The sequence below is a fragment of the Oreochromis aureus genome, linkage group 7 (genome assembly GCF_013358895.1).
Source record: "Oreochromis aureus strain Israel breed Guangdong linkage group 7, ZZ_aureus, whole genome shotgun sequence".
In the NCBI taxonomy this organism is placed as follows: Eukaryota; Metazoa; Chordata; class Actinopteri; order Cichliformes; family Cichlidae; genus Oreochromis; species Oreochromis aureus.
Window position 1 is genome coordinate 26,546,499 of NC_052948.1, and position 20,189 is coordinate 26,566,687.

Here is a 20,189-nt window from a genome sequence, read left to right on the forward strand (position 1 = left end):
TGGGCTGAATGGTGGTTTAAAAAGTACAGGTATTCTTATTTGTAAACAAGTCTTTAGAGATAGTGGACATTGTGTGATGTTTGGAGCATGACATAATGGAAAGTTGAAGAACTCTTGAGTAGATGTAAAAATGTTGTCATATCTTCTGCAGGCCTTCAGAGAGAGATCATAGTAGACGACCTGCCTCATCCCTTTGGTCTCACACAGTACCGCGATTTTATCTATTGGACTGATTTTAACCTGCGTAGCATTGAACGTGCAGACAAACGCAGCGGATACAACCGTACTGTGGTGCTGCAGGTATGAAACCACTTTAATTATATAAACAATGTGTTCATTTTTTACACGAATATAATAATTTATTATATAACCAAGACAACACAAACAGACAAGAACCAAACAACTGGAAACAACACTCTGACCCATTTATTCAAAGCCACAGTTTACATCAAACTATTCCAGTCCACTTTCCACATCCAGATCCACAAGCCTTCTCAAATAACCTCATGTTTAGAGCTGTTCTATTATATTATATTCTGTTCTATTCCATGTTTGTACTTTAAAATCTGCTCACTAGATATTTTCTGTTTCTTTTAAATATTTTCCCACATTATACCAAATTTCAATCATATGTTAAACAACTGGATTGCTAATTTGTGCTGAGTTGTTTTGTTTTTTTTCCAAATGACCTGCATATACTTGGACACGGGTCATTTTAAGACCAAAACATTCTTTGTATTCCTAATAAGGAAATGTAATCTCATTTTTACTGTTGTGCATTAAACTAGTGTATTTGTTTTTTGGCATTGCTAACTTTTTGTTGGTCCCTTCATATTCCATCTGAAACTGCTGAGCTTTAACACACTGTTTCCTCAGGGCCAGCTTGAGCTGATGCTGGACATCCTGGTCTTCCACTCTTCTCGTCAGGATGGCACTAATGAGTGCACACACAACAACGGCAACTGTGCCCACCTCTGCCTGGCCACTCCTGCTGGTGCCCAGTGCCGGTGTGCCTCCCACTACACCTTGAACCCAGATGGACGAAACTGTAGCTGTAAGTACAGCTGATGGGAATGACACAGATACACAAGTAAGAGAGAGAGTGCAGGCTAGTGGCTTGAACAGAGTGTTAATGAAAAATATGATCATTAAAATAGTTGCTGGTGTTATACGACTATGCGTCTACAGTTAGGACAAATGGAACAGAAATGACTGGAGGTAAAACGATTAACCTCAGCCGCTTCTTTCTCAACAGCCAACACAAAGACTGTGAAAGCCAACATACTTTAGTTGTTTCCCACGAGTGTAGCTCCTCTAGTGTGTGTGTGCATGAGTGTGAGAAAACTTCAGCTTTCTTTTGCCAGAGAGAACATGGAGTCTTTTCACACACCCTTTCTCTGCATTTGTTCACCCTGTAAATCCCACACCCTTCTCTGTTGTTTCTCTATCTGCAGCTCCTTCAAGTTTCCTGCTCTTCAGTCAAAAGGCTAGTATCAGCAGAATGGTTTTAGGAGAGCAGAGTCCCGACATCATCCTTCCTATCCATGTAATGAGAAATGTTCGAGCTGTCAGCTATGACCCGGTGGAACGACTGGTGTACTGGCTCGATGGGCGACAGAATATACGCAGAGCCAGAGATGATGGGGCCATGGTACATCCACATCACCCTCTTAAAATACATACTCACAGCATTTGACACCATCGGGTGTTTTTGTGGGAAAAAAAGGATAAATAAACATTGACTTAGAAATGAGAAGAGGATCATAATAAAGACATATTTATTAAATTATTTTTATTATTTTTTATTATATTAGCAGTTTATAAAGCTTCATATGACTCAATGTCAGAACAGGTCAAGTGTTGACCTTATGACCTTACTGTGTTTGTTTTCAGTCGTCAATGATAGTGAGCAGCACTGCTCAACCAGTGGACAACCAGCTTCATGACCTGAGCCTGGATCCCTATAGTCGGAACATCTACTGGACCTGTGAGACAACCAACACCATCAACGTCAAGAGGATGGATGGTCACACTGTGGGCGTGGTCATCAAGGATGACACAGACAAGCCAAGGGCCATTGTGGTCAATGCTGAGAAAGGGTAAGCTCATTTTTGTTATAGTGACTGAACTAAGCTCAGTTGGAAAGATTGATGATTCTAGCTGGCGGAGGTTAAACCATTACTTAAAAGCCATCGCTTGACAGTTATCTTAACTAATTATAAGTTAATCTCCAATATTGTTTTTATCTCATAAATGATTGAAAGAGTGGTTGTAAAGGAGCTAACTAATCATCTGTAGAGAAAGGGTTTATTTGAAGAGCTTCCGTCAGGTTTCAGAGCTCATCACAGTACATCTCTTTGCTTGTCCTGCTATAAACCTCGGTGCAGCGTTCAATACTGTTGATCATAATAATTTATTACAGCGATTAGAGCATGCTGTGGGTGTCAACGGTCCTTCAGTGGTTTTAATCATATCTATGTAATAGACTCCACCATGTAAATGGAGTAAAATTTATTTATATAGCACTTTTCACAGATAAAAATCACAAAGTGCTTCACAATACAAAGAATGAAAGTCCTGAGAGATGAGAGTCCTCTTAACACACACAAGTTAATTATGGAGTTCTACAGGGTTCCATGCTAGGACCATTTCCATTTCCATTATACACGCTTCCCTTAGACAGTATCATTAGAAGTTCACACACCTCTCTGCATGATGATGAAAATGCTAATTTTCATGCCCTTTCTGTTGGCAGCTGTCTATTTCAAACGTGCCGTTTATAAGCAAATTTTGAGAAAAAGTTATGTCAAGTCAATTCAGAGTTTTATCATGCAAATTACTGATTTGGGGCATCTTCAGTCTTGTTTTAAAAAGACCAAGAGACCATGATTATTGTTCCTCCTGAACTACATTCACAAATCAGCCAAGGAAAGTCCACCAGTCATAATTTTGGTTATATAATGTAATATAATATTTGGTTCTTCTTTGGGCTTTGACTTGCATGTGACATTTGTTTCATACTCCTTTTCCAATTAAGGAGATTTTCTAAATTGAGAGCTGTAGTTTTTTGGTTGAACAGGAGAAAATTGCTCATGCATTTGTAACTCTGAGGTTCTGTTTACCAGCTTAGATAAATCATCTCTTTCTCACCTCCTGGCTATACAAAATGCCATGGGCAGAGTTCTACCATTTTTCACTAAGTCCACTCTTATTTTACACTAAATGGGCATGCTCTCAATTTCCTTCAAACACAATGCTGCTCGCAGTCTTCAGTTGCAAGCTCAGAATCAATTGGCTTTTCCTCGTATGACAATGAAGACTGAAGGAATAGAGCCTTTCAGTCTTGTTGGAAGAGTTTCCAACTCCAACTTTATTTAGCTTCCTCTGTACACTCCTTAAACTCATTTTAACTGTTTTAAATGATCAGTTTTCTTTTATTCTATTTTATTCTGTTTAACCTTGTTTTTATATCAGTATTAACTTTTTTTTATTACAATTTATTGTGATTATCCCTATTTTTTATTTATTTTGCTATATAGTGCTTTGAGACTTCAGGTCTGTCAAAGGTGCTTTATTAATAAACTTACTTGCTCAGTTACTTAGTTATTATCCAATAAAGAATTTTACAGCAGCACATAGAGTTGTACCCTGCTGACACATGTCCGCTTCTACAGGTACATGTATTTCACCACAGTGCAGGAGCGCTCAGCTAAGATTGAAGGTGCCAGTTTGGATGGGACAGAGAGGGAGTCTTTGTTCACCACTGGCCTCATCAGACCAGTAGCTCTGGCACTCGACAATAAGCTGGGAAAACTATTCTGGGTTGATGCTGACCTTAAACGCATTGAGAGCAGTGACCTGACAGGTGAGTCACCATAAACAGAAGTAATTTATATGAAAGAAATGTTTTCATACACATTTGGTTAAAAATAAAGAACAGTGCCAGAATATGACCCAAATATTGCCTCACAGTAAATATTGAAAATAAAATAGAAATATGAAAAAATATGAAAGAAGGAGAGATCATTTGGAAGTAGTGAACATGATTTATTGAGATAGAGAAATTAATGTATTTGGCAACTAGACCCAGATGGCCAATCATGGCAGAACAAAATCCCAGTGATGATCGGATTTAGGACAGGACCCTCAGAGTCTAGACGCTGGTGGTGGTGAAGATGAAGACTGAGGCTTGGATAGAGCGGTGCCTGAGGTGTCTGAGGTGCAGATGGGGAGGCGGTGGGCTGCACGAAAAGTCAGAAAGGGAGAATGAAGGAGAGCACAGATTTAAACCATGCGCCATTGCCTCAAACAAGGCGGGCGAGTGGAGTAATGTTGTCAGTATTGTGATTGACAGCGTGGGAATGCGGTAGTTGTGTTAAGAACAGGAAAGCAGATGAACACCCAGGAAAGCAGGCAGATGAATGATTACAGATGTTCCTTATTGAACTTACGCATAGGCTTCATTTAGATTGCTCAAATATATCACATAAGTGGTTATTACTCCAAGCTTACTGTTCCCATCCCTGAGGTTGTCCACCAGAGACACTGACACATTTAGTTTGGTGGCAATGAGTTGTCCTTAATCAGTATTTTTATTTGGAGAAGTGAGGAAAAAACAATGTAGGGTTGTTGGATTTTACAAACTCTCAATTATCATCACCAGGAACAACTATTTTCTTGTTCTTATTATATCATCACATCTATCCCAGGAGCAAATCGCATTGTCCTACAGGACTCAAACATTCTCCAGCCTATGGGGCTGACAGTGCTGGGTAACCATCTGTACTGGATTGACCGTCAGCAGCAGATGATTGAAAGGGTGGACAAGCTTACTGGAGATGGGCGCACACGCATACAGGGACGGATATCATACCTTACCTCCATCCACGCTGTGGAAGAGATCGACCCACAGGAGTTTGGTACAGATCTCTTTCCCACAGAACTATTAGCTATATTAGTCTGGCTTTATGGTTTAGCCTTTGTAACAATGGCTGTTTTTGTTTTTACAGCGTCCCACCCATGTTCTCGTGACAATGGGGGCTGTTCTCACATCTGCATTGCGAAGGGTGATGGAACACCTCGCTGCTCCTGTCCCATGCACCTGGTGTTGCTGCAGGACCTGCTGCACTGTGGAGGTGAGCAACACAGTAACAGCAGACATGTCCGACCTGCATATCTGATTTAGTTTCAGAAGTACAAGGACATTCAAGGCTTTTTCTTCTAAAACTCCAATTCCAGAACTCTTTGTGTTTTAGTTATACTGTTGCACAACAGATTAATACAAGCAGCAGAGAGGAAGCAATGCTGGTTGTAGTTACTCTTAACAGTGACAGAGGTTATTTATAGGAATGTTTAAATGTCTAATGACACACTGTACATACACTGTATATACATTTGCATGCATGTTCACTCCTGTTGTTTAGGTTTGCACGTTTTTGTCCCTCTTAGTCTGAAGGGTCTGATCTAACGTTCAGTGCTTCTCCCTTCCACAGATAATTGTGACTTGTCTCTCTGCTTCATTCTCTTCCTTATATGTTGTCTTCTCTGTTTTTTCTCAGAGCCACCTACCTGCTCAACAGAGCAATTCACCTGCTCCACAGGGGAGATTGACTGCATTCCGATGGCCTGGCGTTGCGACGGCTTTCCAGAATGTGAAGATGGCAGTGATGAAGACAACTGTCCCATCTGTTCTGCATACCAGTTCCGATGTGACAAAGGAGGCTGCATTGATGCTCAGAGACGCTGCAATGGTGAATTGGACTGTGCTGATCACTCTGATGAGCAGGACTGTGAAAGTAGGTTTACACGCTCACCCTTCTTTTGTTGATTCTCCACTGCTATGGCTGGATTTGCCTGTTTGCACAGAAATATTTGCAGAGGTTCCACGTATGTGTTCTGCTATCTTGTCTACCTCATATTTGTGTTGCTTTCAGTAACAGTTCCCCCCATGCTCGGTCTAAACAGAGAAAATTTCTAATCACTGGCATCTAATTTTCCATCATTCTTCTTCCTGTTGTGTATAAAATGTACATAAATGCGATAGCTTTTGGTTTTATTGGTTTGGAAACAAAAAAATGCCATTGAAACATCTTGCTACCTTTCCTCTTCTACTCCAGCTATCTGCCCTCCCAACCAGTTCCGCTGTGGTGACAATCAGTGTATCACAAAGAAACAACAGTGTGACAATTACTCCGACTGTCCTGATGGATCAGATGAACTCGCCTGCGGTAAAAACACTGAGATATTCAAACTGCAGAAACATGGCTGTATATTCTCTGGTAAACCTCCTGTCTTACACTCTGTATTCTTTTTTTCTTGTCCGTGTTCAGAGCATGTGTCACCTCCCTCCAGTGGCATCCCTAGCACTGGGCCCAACACTATCGGCCCAGTTATTGCCATCATCCTGCTCGTCTTCATCATCGGGGGAGCTTATTTTGTCTGCCAGCGTGTGGTGTGTCGACGATACAAAGGCCCCAGTGGGACTTTCCCTCATGAGTACATCAGCGGGACGCCCCATGTACCTCTCAACTTCATCACCCCCAGCGGTTCTCAGCATGGTACCTATCAAGGTAAGCTGGAACACACAGCAGCAGTGCTATGGTTACACTGCTACTTATCAGCACTGGTGTTAATAATACCTGTAAACTATTGTGTGCAGGTATCTCCTGTGGGAAGTCCATGATGAGTTCTGTCAGTCTGATGGGCAGCAGCAGCAGTGGAGCTCCTCTTTATGATAGAAATCATGTGACTGGAGCTTCATCCAGCAGCTCTTCATCTACAAAGGGAGCCTTCTATCCTCAGGTACACACACACACACACACACACACACACACACACACACAGTGCACATGTGTTTATGGTTTACGTTCCAGTTTACTTACAGATTTTTGTTCTGTTTTGTAGATCCTGAACCCTCCTCCCTCTCCAGCCACTGACCGCTCTCTCTACAACACAGAGATCTTCTACTCCTCCAACAGTCCATCTACCACCAGATCATATAGGTCATACAGTCTTATCATCGCCTATCTCCAAGCACACACATGACAGAGATGCAAGTGTCTGTCATGTGTGTGTTTATCAGACACATGCAAACTTTATGACACTGTAATTATTGTACTGGGCTTTGGACTTCCTCCTCAGCAGGAGACATTCACATCTCCTGCTGAGGAGACGTGTTGATTTTGCGATCTTTTTCGGTTATTATGATGTAAACAAAGATAAATTGTATGTAAACTGCAATGAAAACTACGATTGTGTCATCTCTCCTTCAGACCCTATAACCCGGTCCGTGGCACCGTCCCACCTACCACTCCCTGCAGTACCGATGTCTGCGACAGCGACTACACTCCCCACCACCCGCCGGCTGGGCTGGGGCTGTCAGTGGGTCGCTGGAAGGGCTCTGGCCACGGCAGCCACACCAAACACAAGTACTACATGGACCTCAACTCAGACTCTGACCCATACCCTCCACCCCCCACGCCCCGATCCCAGTATATGTCAGCTGAGGAAAGCTGCCCTCCATCCCCTTCTACAGAGCGTTCCTACTTCCACCTATGTCCCCCTCCTCCCTCTCCCTGCACTGACTCTTCATGACCCTCAACAGCCTGGGACCCCTGTGAGAAAGAAAGGGATGAAGTCAGCTAGCTACAAGGACTTCATATCAGCTGATTAGGCTCAAGTGCCTTATTGGTCCTTTTATCATTCCAGTCATCCAGGAGTTCTCAGGGTGGCCATTGTCTAATCTTCCAAATGCCCTGCTTGAACATTCACTCGTTTGGAACAGGTTGAAGGTTCAAGGCTGTCCCTGCCATGCCTCAGGGCATTCCCTCTTTAAGTTTCATTCCATGGAATGAAGAAACCTTCCTGTGCTGGGCCAGTTTTGGGTTTCCATCAGTCCAAAAAGGATCCCGATTTCTCATGCTGCTTCCTCTTCAGCATGCAGTGACCTCACCAACCGAGTGTGAAAACCACAGATCCAGTGCATCCAATAGACCACCACCTCATCTCCCCCAATCTTCACAGAATTGTCTTGTCCTTCCTCACAGCATCTGTGTCAGCAGGACTGTATATACTGTAGTGTAAAAAAATCACATGAACAAAAAAACCAACAACAAATAATGGAAATGTTTTTCATACTTTATTCATAGTGGGTGATCCACAGCTTGACAGAAAACAAAGGACAGTGGAGTGAGTGAGTGTGTGAATGAAGGATGAATGAATATACATGAGCATACAGGTATGTGAAGGCTTGCTGGGTGAATTGGAAAAATCTGATGACTGATTTATAATATGTACACTAAAAAATAACAGAGTGGATGATCAAAGAGGGGAAGTCTGCTTCTTTTCCCACATTGTGTTCCTCCATTTCAAACTTTGAATCCTCCATAGCTGAACCCTGTGCCTTGTGAAGAAGTAAAGCCTTCTCCAGTCAACAAAGCGACTGCTAACAGTCTCTTCATTGAGTAAAGTCACCGCCTGCCTGCAATACACCAGACGAATGCCAACATGTAAAGCTATTGTAAATATGTGTAATGAAGTCAGTGATTGAGATATGAGAAATTAATGCTTTTTGGTGTAACTAAGAACCTCTTCCATCACTTTTTCTGTACTCTCATCATCCTGTTTACCAAAAATATGTTTGCTGCTATTGTGTACATACGATATCAGTTACTATCATTACACAGAAAGGCCAAAATTGCCACTCTTATCCTGACGGTAGATCGTGAAGCTACTTTACAGTTAATAACAAATTATTCTTATAGCCATGTTTGTTCTTTGTACTTTGTATGTAGATCATTATGTATGTCTCTGTGTCAGTTGAAATGTTTGGTTTGAAGGAGTTATTTTTGGAAGGAGGTTGAAAGGTTGAAAACCTCCATGCTTCAGATGACTCTTCCCTGATCTCGCCACAAAGTCTTTTGTGTGTTTTCGTACAATGAACTCATCACTGCATAACCTGAGCTTGAAGGATGGTTTAGATGCTGTGAGTCTAACACACACAGTTTGAAGCATCCTGAGTAATCCCGAACACGTCGAGGCAACTGTTGCTTTAATATGGAACTGTATAAATAAAATGTAATTAAATTGGATTAAATTAAACCAAAGGTAGCAGTTGCCTCAGATTAGACAAACTTTCTGGCCTGTGAGCTTTGCCACATTTTGTAAGAAAATAACTACTGGAGAGATTTTGGTGAAGTTGTCTATTAGTAGTCCACTGAGGATGAAATCTTGAGACTTTGCTGACCCATTAATCTTTGCTCATTACATACAAGAAATTGATGTCGTAATAACAGCTGGTGATCATGCTCCTAAAGGAATGAACACTTTTAAACTTACGAATGACCTGTTTTAATTTGATTGTGTCCTGCTTCAAAGAAATAATTTTCTCCAACGATATTTCATGTTGCTCCAAAGGGCACAACTTTATTCACTTCCTATAGGAATATTTGTCGCTGTTACTGTAAAGACTATGGATTGGCATGAGAATAACCATTTTCTTTTTCCAGCACAGTGCTAGCAAAGTTCAAAGACAGATAGTGGGTCAGAAAAGTGCTTCTTTTAGCAGTCATCAAGGTGAAAGTGTCCTTTGTTGCCCCTTTGTGCCTGGAAGAAGTTCACCTGTGTTAGATGAGTTAGAGGGAAGTGCAGTTTGGCAGCACTTTGTAAAGGTCAGGAATTGCATGGTCTTGGAGTAAGCTTTGTTCCTGTTGCCTGATTAAATTATCTCCAGTCAGGTGACATTACAGCTAAAATAGATTTCCAGCTTAGGTAGCTGAAGTTGGGTGCTTTCTTAGCAGCACAACACATTTATGTTGAGGGCTGTAGGCCCTACCTCAAACCACTGTGTCAGTAAAACCCTGTACTTGTTGTCTCTGCTAAGAATGCTTTGCGTAATTTACCCTTGTGACATTTTTTGTATCAAAAGCATTTTTATATAATAAAGGTTTTATTTTAAGGAAAGTGTTGTCTGAGGTTATTCAGTTCACGTCAGTTCAATTTTATTTATATAATTTACAACAGTTGCAATGCTTTATATAAGGTGAAGACCCTACAATTTTGGAGAGCATCTCAACATTCAGATGCAAGCACTGGGAGAAGGTGGAAGGAAGATCTTCTGTACAACAGGAAGGCCATCTGGCAGAACCAGAATCAGGGAGGGGAAACCATCTAAGGTTTAGTTAATGGAAAATACAAAACAGATGCACACAGAAACTACATACAGTACAACAAATGTAAAACCCAAGCAGGCTTTTTTTACCTCTGCATATCCTTTAAAGCTCTTTGGAGGTAGATACAGTCAGAGGAACCAGAACACTGTGTCTCTCTGAGCTGCTGAGGAGTTCAGCTATAACAAGGCAACCATTAAATCACATACGGTCACAATGCTTTAAAAAAATCATGTAAAGAAATGTATAACTTGCTCTAACATGTAGATGTTAGAAAATAAAAATCATGCAGTAATTGCTCCCAGTCACTGCCTTTCTGAAGAAACAAGGAAATGTACAAATAAAAAGAAAACAGGGCTCGTCCGGGATTTGAACCCGGGACCTCTCGCACCCAAAGCGAGAATCATACCCCTAGACCAACGAGCCGCTGGTAGGAGCACCGGACAAAACGTATTCATAAGGTTGTTCGGCCTCGTGTGGTGAGAGCGCGACACCTACTGGTAGAAATAAATGCATTACATTGTAAATGAACTGCGTCCGTGGAGCTGTGTATGTTTTTATCTCTACTCATTGATTTGTCTGTCTAAACGTATTTAAATATTTTATATCACGCGAGGAACAAATGTTACATATAACTTGATATAATCTCTAAAATCATTTCTCAATTGCATCAGACATTTTCACGGCATACCATCATCCATCAATAATCTATCTATAATCTATAGTATGTCGACCTAGTGCTATGTGTGAACATCAGGGTTCATGTGTTTTGTTGGACTGTGAATTGTCATATCCACAAACATCGTAAGGAAAACTCTAACTTAGACTACATTTTGTCACCTCAAAGTTGAGAAAACGCTTTTCAAAACTTTTGCTGGAGATTACTTACTACAGAAAATAATACAAATATCCAATTTATTCATTTTATTAACCTTTTCTGTTTCCTATAAACACCTTAACATTAATAATTGATCACGTTTAGTCGTGTTTACAAATTGCTCTGCTGCCCCCATGTGGGCACAGCAGAGCAAAATGAGTGCTGCTCCAAAGCCTTTATTAGTGATTTTTAAAGGGGTCAAATTAATCAATCTTAACAAGTATTTTATCCACTGCAAACACAATTTTAGCCTATACTTGTATATTCCCTGATACCATAATGACCACCAGTGTTGGGAAGGTTACTTTTAAAATGTATTCCACTACAGAATACTGAATACATGCCCCAAAATGTATTCTGTAACGTATTCCGTTACGTTACTCAATGAGAGTAACGTATTCTGAATACTTTGGAATACTTAATATATTATCATGCTGTTTACAACTACATGAATGTCCTATTGCTGTGATTTATTACTGTTACTGAAGGTCCCATGGCTCGAAACGTAGTAAAGGGACCTCTGGCTATACGTCGGGTTCGTGTCGGGCTGGTAGCGAAAACTAGCTTTACTTTGTTGTCTGGGTCAACTTTGCTTGCGGGAGACAGAGAGAGGCGTTGAAAGGCTGCTCCAACAGAACTTATTTTTTCCGGAGGAAAACACGAACACAGTGTACAGTTGAGTCTTAATAGCTTACTTACAGCTGGGCTCCTCAGGCACTCTTCTTGGTTGCTGTGGTTATTATTATATTTACATGCTTCCAGCTCCCGTTTTTGCTCCGTGACAGCTCGGACTTTTCCTTTCTCTCCTCCCTCGCTCACAGACACATCACGTGTATGGCAGTCCATTCTCGCTGCAGCACGGACTACACTGCCCATGAGGCTACATGCTTTAGAGCTATGCCTGTAGCATTCTGCCTTTAGCTTAGCACAACAACAACAACAAAAAGCGCTCTCTCACCCAGGAAACACGCAGAGAGAGCGCGTCACCCTGTAACCATGGCAACCGTAACGCTGCCGCCTGGAACAACAGAACGTAGCTGTCAAACAAACCCAAACAATCCTGACCCGCGACAATATGAAACAGGGAAGTACCGCCGTGTATTCCATTTATTTCAACAAAGTAACTGTATTCTGAATACCACCTTTTTAAACGGTAACTGTAACGGAATACAGTTACTCATATTTTGTATTCTGAATACGTAACGGCGGTACATGTATTCCGTTACTCCCCAACACTGATGACCACATCTGAAACCTGAACATGTAGCAGAGGAAATGTTTAAAAGTGTTTTACTTCTAAACAGAAAAATGGTAAATATAATGCATATTATATTATTGTTATATTATATTATGCATAGATATTATTAGCATGCAGAATTTACAGGTGAATATAACTTTATTCTAAATTTGTTGTTAAAAAAAAAGCACCAAAACGTTTCACAGAAAGAATTAGAAAAATTAACATCTCTGACCTTTAAGAGAAAACAGGAAACTTAAAGAGCTTCTTTTAAAATGCCTGCAACAGTATGTGACCTGTGTCTGTTTATCCATCCCTCCATCCATACACAGGTCTGATGAGGTCATTACTGACCGAGCCCTCAGACGGATGGCTATGCTGTAATGTAGTTGGCTGCAGATATGATGGAACTTTGTTCTGTGTATCATGCTGACTTCTGTTGACTGAGCTTCTTCCTGTACCACTGCTTGAAGGAAGTATCATCTAGAAACTGGGAGTACATTTTAAGACCACCGCTGACACAGAGCAGTGCCCTGGGTCAACCTGCGATCCAGTATATCTGCTTCATCAAGAGTCTTCCTCATTTCATCTCTCCAGAAAATCTATGAAAAATCTCTCTTTAAGTATTCTTAGAGCCAATGATGTTTCATCATATGAACCGATTTGAGCAGTGGTCATGTTTCAGTCATGTAGGCACTCTCGACACCTGGAACTTCTGGAAAATGCAACTCAGGAATTGGGTCACTGATTGATCCTGAATTCCTGGTTTATTGAACTTTCTTTGTGTTTGACATTGACAGTGACGATGTGTTTAAAAAAAAAGAAAGAAAGAAAAAATAGGGGGAAAATCCTTTGTTATATACTACCAAAAAGAATGGTATCTGAAATACCATATTCATGATAAACCTGTATTCATCTGACAGTAATAGTTTAAAGAAGCTGTAGATTTAAAAATAATGTTTTTATTCCAAACTTTTGGGGGTCTGCTAATGTTACAGCGCAGGTAATATGCTATGTTGTGTTGGGAATAAGTCTTGGAGCTGTAAATACAGGAGAATGCCTGTAAAAGTTTAAAAACACTAAAAGAGAAAAAGCAAACTGGTCCAGTGAAGTTTGTCCAGCTGGTAGACAGGTGTTGAGGGCTGTACAGAGGCAGCAAGAGGTGGAGCCCAGCATTCAATCTTATATCATTTTTTTGTTTTTTCTCTCCCTTTATTCTCCCTGTGTTTGCCGCTCTGTAATTACACCAGCTGCTTGGGTTGGTTTTCTCTTTCTCTCTGTTTTCGCTCCCTCGCACCTGACATTCTTTTAATGCTCGCTCTACTCTCTCCTCCCTTCACACTCCCTTTTCCCTCCAAAAAGCTGAGCCACAAACCACACCCACAGTGGACTCTTCCTTTTTTTGTTGCACGATTTGTTTTTTATATTTTATCATAGAATAGAAGAATAGAATAGAATAATCCTTTAATTGTCCCACAAGGGGAAATTTGGTTGTAACAGCAGCCAAAAAGACACATATACAAACAAACAGTACACAGGACACAGAACAGAAACATACACAATTTTTCTTACATATTTACATTAAGGACAATGGTTACTATATACAGAGAGTACTGTACAGTTACTAAATTAAATAAAAATAACTACAGATAAGAGGCAAACCAGGTTGTAGTGCAAATCGGTTGATTAACTTATTGCAGTTACAGCGCAGATGTAAACATCTATGATTGTTGGGAGCAGTTCTGATTGTACAGTCTGAAGATAGATTTCTGTGATTAATAATTCAGAGAAGCTTTTAAATGATAAAGGTTTTAATGATTATCAAAAAGGTCGTTGACAAATGCTTTTAGCACTACATAAATATTATTATGATTGTTATCGCCAAAGGTTGTTAAATACCAACATCTTCTCTGGAACCCTCGAACCAGTCACCCTAAATAACCTTTGACCACTTTTCATTTTGTGGCCTATCATCATCTTAAGTGATTTGTGAATCATTTACAGTTATTCAAATGGGATAGGAGGCCTAGAAAGATAAAATGGACAAAGCAATAATCATAAAAACAGGTGGGCAGATACCACAGGATAGATCTCTATTCAGATATAAAACAGGAAAAGATTTCACCATTACATCCCACAGTCAGCTGTCCTGTTTTATTAAATGGATCTAATGCCTACATGATGCAGATAAAGTAGGAGCCAGCCACCACCCACTACCTCCAATATATTTGCGTGTTGCTATTAGCAGCTGGTTTGATATTAAAAGAGTTTTTTTAAAAGAACATTTAAAAGCTAAATTGATGGTGGTGTTCTGGGGCCACTAGGAGCACCAGAACAAGTTAATATGCCTAATAATATTGATAATATATACTGACATCTGATTTTAATTCAGCTTTAGTCTCAGCCAGTTTTTAATGAAAATCTACTTAAAAGATGCATTTAAGGTCAGGTACCATGTACAGTCATAATCTAAGGGAATTTCTTGAAAACATTTCACTTTTCATCCAAGAAGCTTCTTAACTTCAACCCCCTCTGTTCAATGTTTTTCAAGTCTCACACTTGTTTTCAAAACTCAAGTGGCAATGACCCAAACCTTTTTTCACACCTTGACTCATGTGATTAGGCACACAGCTAGTTAAATGCCTGGGCCTCTCCACCATTTGGTGTTAGAACTGAAGAAGTCTCTTGGATGAGAGGTGAAATGTCGTCAAGAAATTTAAAGAAATCTAGTTGCTTTCTTTTCAAGCTCCTCAGACTACCATGACCTGGATGGCTGAGAACCTACACAGACATGTACAGTCATAGTTGAGACGAAAGCTCTTTAGTGGATCCAATAGCTGATACCACACAACTGAAGACTTATTTCTTAGGATCTTTCACATAAATTTATTTTGAACAGAAAATGCTCGAAGCCAGGAAATGAATCCAAATTCCAAAGATGGTATGCCTCCGCACGTGCATAAATGATCCTACCCATTGCACACACCAGCGTGGTTGTAGTTCAGGAGGTATAAAATGTTCTCTCTTAACCAAAAGGTTGGTGGGTCAATCCCTGGCTTGACATAATCATTGTAACAGATGAATTTTCTCTCAGCCAATGTGTGCGATATATATAAATATGTATGTGTGTGTGTAGCATAAATGTACACAGGCTGACTGACTTGAAGGATTTTTCTTACACTAACTTGATGTTATTTTCAGACTTTTTAAGTTGGTAAAGATTTGCTTGATAGTTGTCTTTACAGACAATGAACTTCATTTGGGATATAATCCTGCAAAATCCTTGTGCCTTCTGTTTATAACGCTAATCCAAGGATATTATACTCACATTATTCTCGCAACACTGATTAAGTATTCAAAATTAAAAAGAGCTGTAACTCTTCTATTACAGTATGTATGAAATGGACCCACCCCTGGGTCCACTGCATCTGTATATACACTGTATATGTATATATGTCTACTTCAACTTCAGTAATCACTTCTTCCAAACCACCAGTGTTTCTCTTAGACACCATTCCAATAAAACTGCTCAAAGAAGTCCTATGATTAATTAATGCTGTGATTTGATCAATGTATCTATTACTGGGATACATACCACAAATGTTTAAGGTGGCAGCAATTAGGCCTCTATTTAAAAATCCATCTCTTGACCGCTAAATATAGGCCTCTATCGCTAACCTTCCTTTTTTCCTTTTAGAAAGGGGAGTACAGTACAGAAACAGCATTGATCTTCTTATGGCCTTTGACAGTTGACTCATATCTGTGTTTGTTTTGGCTGCTCTTCATTGGTTCCCAGTTAAATCCAGAATTTGAATTTAAAATCCTGCTCCTCGCATACAAAGTCTTGAATAATCAGGCCCTGTCTTATCTTAAAGACCTCTTAGTACTTTATCAGCCCATTGGAGCACTTCTCTCTCAGACTGCGGGCTTACTTGTGGTTCCCAGAGTATTAAAAGTAGAATGGGAGACAGAGCCTTCAGCTTTCAGGCCCTTCTTCTGTAGAACCAGCTCCCAATTTGGATTTGGGAGACAGACACCATCTCTAATTTTAAGACTAGGCTTAACTTTCCTTTTTGACAAAACATATAGTTAGGACTGAATCAGGTGACCCTGAAAACTCCCTTTGTTATGGTGCAATAGGTCTCGGCTGCTGGGGGCTTCCCGTAATGTACTGTGTCGAGTTTCTTCTTCAGTCACTTCTTTTCACTTACTCTCTGTTCATACACCTCTCTCAATTTAATCATTAGTTTTTATTCATCTCTGGCTCTCTTCCACAGCATGCCTTTGTACTGTCTTCCTCCTCTCAGCCCAAGCCAGTCTTATTCAAGATGACAGATACTTTTAGTTATTTTTAGTTATTTTTAGATATTTTTGTTATTTTTAGATATTTTTGTTATTTTTAGATATTTTTGTTATTTTTAGATATTTTTCTCCATGTCTTAATGTTAAATTACGACATGGAGAACATTTCACACTGGTTTCAGTGCACTATTAAAATATTATTTTATCAGACAAGTGATTATTCTATAGTTATGTCATTACAGACTATTATGTTATGATTATGCAACAGTGCATATGTTTCCTACCCATAATCCTTTAATAGACAGGATATCCTTATGGGATTAGAATTAAACAGCATATCGTTCATGGCCTGCTCATGCGCTCTCTCTCTCTCTCTCTCTCTCTCTCTCTCACACACACACACACACACACACACACACACACAATAACTGGCATTAAGCATGGCCTCATTTTCCCAACTACTGGTTCAGTAAGGAGATGACTGGTCCGTCTTGCCCCACTTTTTGAACAATAGACACACCAGGGGTCACATAGACTCAAGGCTGTGGGAAAGGAGAATACAGAGAATGTGTGAAGGACAGAAGGATAGCAGAATTGGGCTGGGAGACAGAAAATGAGCAGAGTCGGGGGTGAATGTAGGGGCTCAGAGAAAAAAGAAACAATGACTATTAGGACAACATCATTTTTTCTAATATTTTAGTGATCATTTCTCTAATTAAATCATTAGAAATGTCTTTCTGTCTGACACAGCAATGTATGCCATCTTATCTGTAGATATTTACACTTTGCAAGTATGACCAAATGATCACACAATATTGCAAGGACAGTGGCAATTTATTTACAATGTCTACAATTCTTTGTGGAGCGTACCAACAACCTTGTTGGTGCTTAGCTCTCCTCTCTCTGGTCCCAGCTGCCCTGCTAGCCTCCTTGGCACTGCCCCCCTGAACTCACTGCACCACCCCTTCTCTGAAGCAGAGTCGCAGACCACACCTCACCACATACCCCCATCACCCAACTTAAGCTGGAAAGCCATCCGGCTGAGCTTACTCCCCCTACTCCCTATTCCACACACCCCCCTCCCACCTCCACAGCCACAGCAATCTGTGCCCCCGGCCTACGGACCACCTTGAACTTAAATGGGTGGCTCTAGATGCCACCGGGTGATCCTAGCGCATCCTTCTTGCAGTTAAATCATTGCAGCTGGACATAATTCAATTAAATTCATTTTTATTTATACAAAGCCAAATCACAACAACAGTCTCCTTATCTCCTTATTGAAAGGTAGACCCTACAATAATACATAAAGAGAAGAACCCAACAATCACATGACCCCCTATAAGCAAGCACTTTGGCGACAGTGGAAAGGGAAAACTCCCTTTTAACAGGAAGAAACCTCCGGCAGAACCGAGCTCAGGGAAGGGCGGCCATCTGCTGGGACTGGAACCGGAACATAGTCTGAACAGAGAGTGATTTTCCTAGATGAGGGAATCTGCCAGGAGCCCTTAGTTATGAAAAAACGAGCAGTGCCTAACGAATCCAGGAGCTTGTCGAACTGTGAAACCTCATTCATCTTGTAGTAGTCAACACAGAACTATATAGATCCTACTTTCTTCACCACAAGAACTATTGGGCTACACCATGCACTTTGTGACTCTTCTATTACTCTCATTTTAAGCATGTCAGCAAATTTCTTCTGAACAAGTAGTCTTTTATGTTCAGGTAACCTGTAGGGCCACTTCCAGGCCATATTCAGCACAGATGTTCCTGTACACTATGCCGGCCACTTATGGTGTTCCATGTATGCCTTGCCTGCTAGCATCTTGCACCCTGCTGTTATGTGCTGCATTGTCTCAGGGCCATCTTTATGCAGCCTGCACCTGGGGTCTTGCCTGGTGTGATAGACAAGTGAGTGTCCGCATCACTGGTATCCATAGACCCCAGCCTCTATGGATCTTGGGCTGAGAGCTTGTTCCTGTGCTGTCTTTTCAGTCCAGCTTTGTCCAGCCACTGGGTAGGACATCTGGATGTCAGACACTTCCCCTATCTGCCAGTGGTACATACTGTGCAGGGGCATACCCTTCCATGATGGTTCCTCCTCTTCCTCTTCTTTCTTCGGTTTCTGCTGCCCAAGGAATTCACTGGGCACACGGTCGGTGGGGCCATCTTCCTGATGTATTCGTGGATGTTCGTTGTCTCACTATGGTGCTGACACTCACTAGTCCCTGGCCTCCTTCCTTATGCTTAGCATACAGCCTCAGGGTCCTGGACTTGGGGTGAAACCCTCCATGCATGTAAGGAGCTTCCTGGAGTCGTTTATGATCAGGATATATTCTTCAATGCACAAACATATTTGACTGCTTTCTTCCATTCGCACAAGATCTCTGAAATTAGAAAGATCCTTTCTCCGAGTGACACTGAAAAACTAGTTCATGCATTTATTATTGTTAGGCTGGACTACTACAACTAGGTATTCTCAGAATGTCCTAAAAACTCCCTAAAAAGCCTTCATTTGATCCAAAATGCTGCAGTGAGAGTACTGACAGGGACTAGAAAGAGAGAGCATATTTCTCTTATAATGGCTTCTCTTTATTGGCTCTCTTTTAAATCAAATTTAAAATCCTTCTCCTAGCATACAAGGTCATGTATAATCAGGCCTCATCTTATCTTAAAGACCTATTTGTGTTGTATGACACAAATAGAGCACTTCACTCAAAGAGTGTGGGCTTACTTATGATTCCTAGGACATTTAAAAGTAGAATGGGAGGCACAGCCTTCAGCTTTCAGGCACCACTTCTGTGGAACCAGCTTCCGCTTGGTTTCGAGAGACAGATACCCTCTCTACTTTTAAGATTAGGCTGAAGACATTCCTTTGTTACAAAGCTTATAATTAGGGCTATATACACATGAGGATCAGGTGACCTTCAATCCTTTCTTAGGTATGCTTCAATATACTTAGGTTTCTGGGGGCTTCCCATGATGCACTGAGTGTTTCTCCTTCTCTCACTCCTTCACTCACTGTGTGTTTATATATCACTCTGAATTTAATTATGCGTTATTACTAGGGATGGGTATCGAAACCCGGTTCTTGTTGAGAACCGGTTCCCACTGTTTCAATTCCTTGGAATTGTTTGCCATTTTTGCAAAGGATTCCCTTATCGATTCCAGTCGCCCCGAAAGACGTCACCACGTTGCGGAGCGTCATTTACCTGGCAGGGCGCCGAAGCGGCTCAAACGCTCAAAAGTTTGGTTATACTTTACGAGAACGGATGACAACGGGGCAACTTGCAATACTTGCAAAGTAGATATTTCATTTAAAGGAGGAAACACTACGAATATGCAAAAGCATTTGCTCACAAAACACGCGATGACCTTAAATGAATGTCGTGTTTTTAATTCCACTCCGGACTCGTGAATCTCAACCCAGCAGCAGCGGTAACGTTTGCACGTCCTCTCCCGCAGCAGGTAAATAATCAGCTAACAGTGCATATTATGTTAGCGCAGTCTGCCTTATTACAAAACCTGCCATTACTGTGCGCTGCATTTAGATGACCATGATGAGAGAGGCAGAGTCTGGCTGGCTCAGATGCTGGCAGTTCTCGCTGCA

General features: G+C 40.9%; 1 protein-coding gene and 1 non-coding gene across 3 annotated transcripts in view; one reads left to right on the forward strand and one right to left on the reverse strand.

Annotated features, from left to right (window-relative positions):
* The window catches only part of lrp5 (low density lipoprotein receptor-related protein 5), a 48,432-nt gene extending 38,472 nt beyond the window's left edge, over positions 1 to 9,960 (forward strand). For both annotated transcript variants that reach the window (XM_031753495.2, XM_039614857.1), the window contains 13 exons: positions 152 to 300; positions 877 to 1,054; positions 1,455 to 1,651; positions 1,894 to 2,099; positions 3,675 to 3,865; positions 4,710 to 4,919; positions 5,010 to 5,135; positions 5,559 to 5,795; positions 6,117 to 6,227; positions 6,330 to 6,569; positions 6,659 to 6,801; positions 6,904 to 7,001; positions 7,272 to 9,960. In XM_031753495.2, the coding sequence (XP_031609355.1) occupies positions 152 to 300; positions 877 to 1,054; positions 1,455 to 1,651; positions 1,894 to 2,099; positions 3,675 to 3,865; positions 4,710 to 4,919; positions 5,010 to 5,135; positions 5,559 to 5,795; positions 6,117 to 6,227; positions 6,330 to 6,569; positions 6,659 to 6,801; positions 6,904 to 7,001; positions 7,272 to 7,593 (2,408 nt within the window). In that variant the 3' untranslated portion in view covers positions 7,594 to 9,960. The remainder of the gene's footprint in view (positions 1 to 151; positions 301 to 876; positions 1,055 to 1,454; positions 1,652 to 1,893; positions 2,100 to 3,674; positions 3,866 to 4,709; positions 4,920 to 5,009; positions 5,136 to 5,558; positions 5,796 to 6,116; positions 6,228 to 6,329; positions 6,570 to 6,658; positions 6,802 to 6,903; positions 7,002 to 7,271) is intronic.
* A 560-nt stretch (positions 9,961 to 10,520) lies between these two features.
* trnap-ugg lies at positions 10,521 to 10,592 on the reverse strand. Its single transcript has one exon. It is a non-coding gene; the product is annotated as a tRNA-Pro (tRNA).
* Positions 10,593 to 20,189: the final 9,597 nt, after the last annotated feature.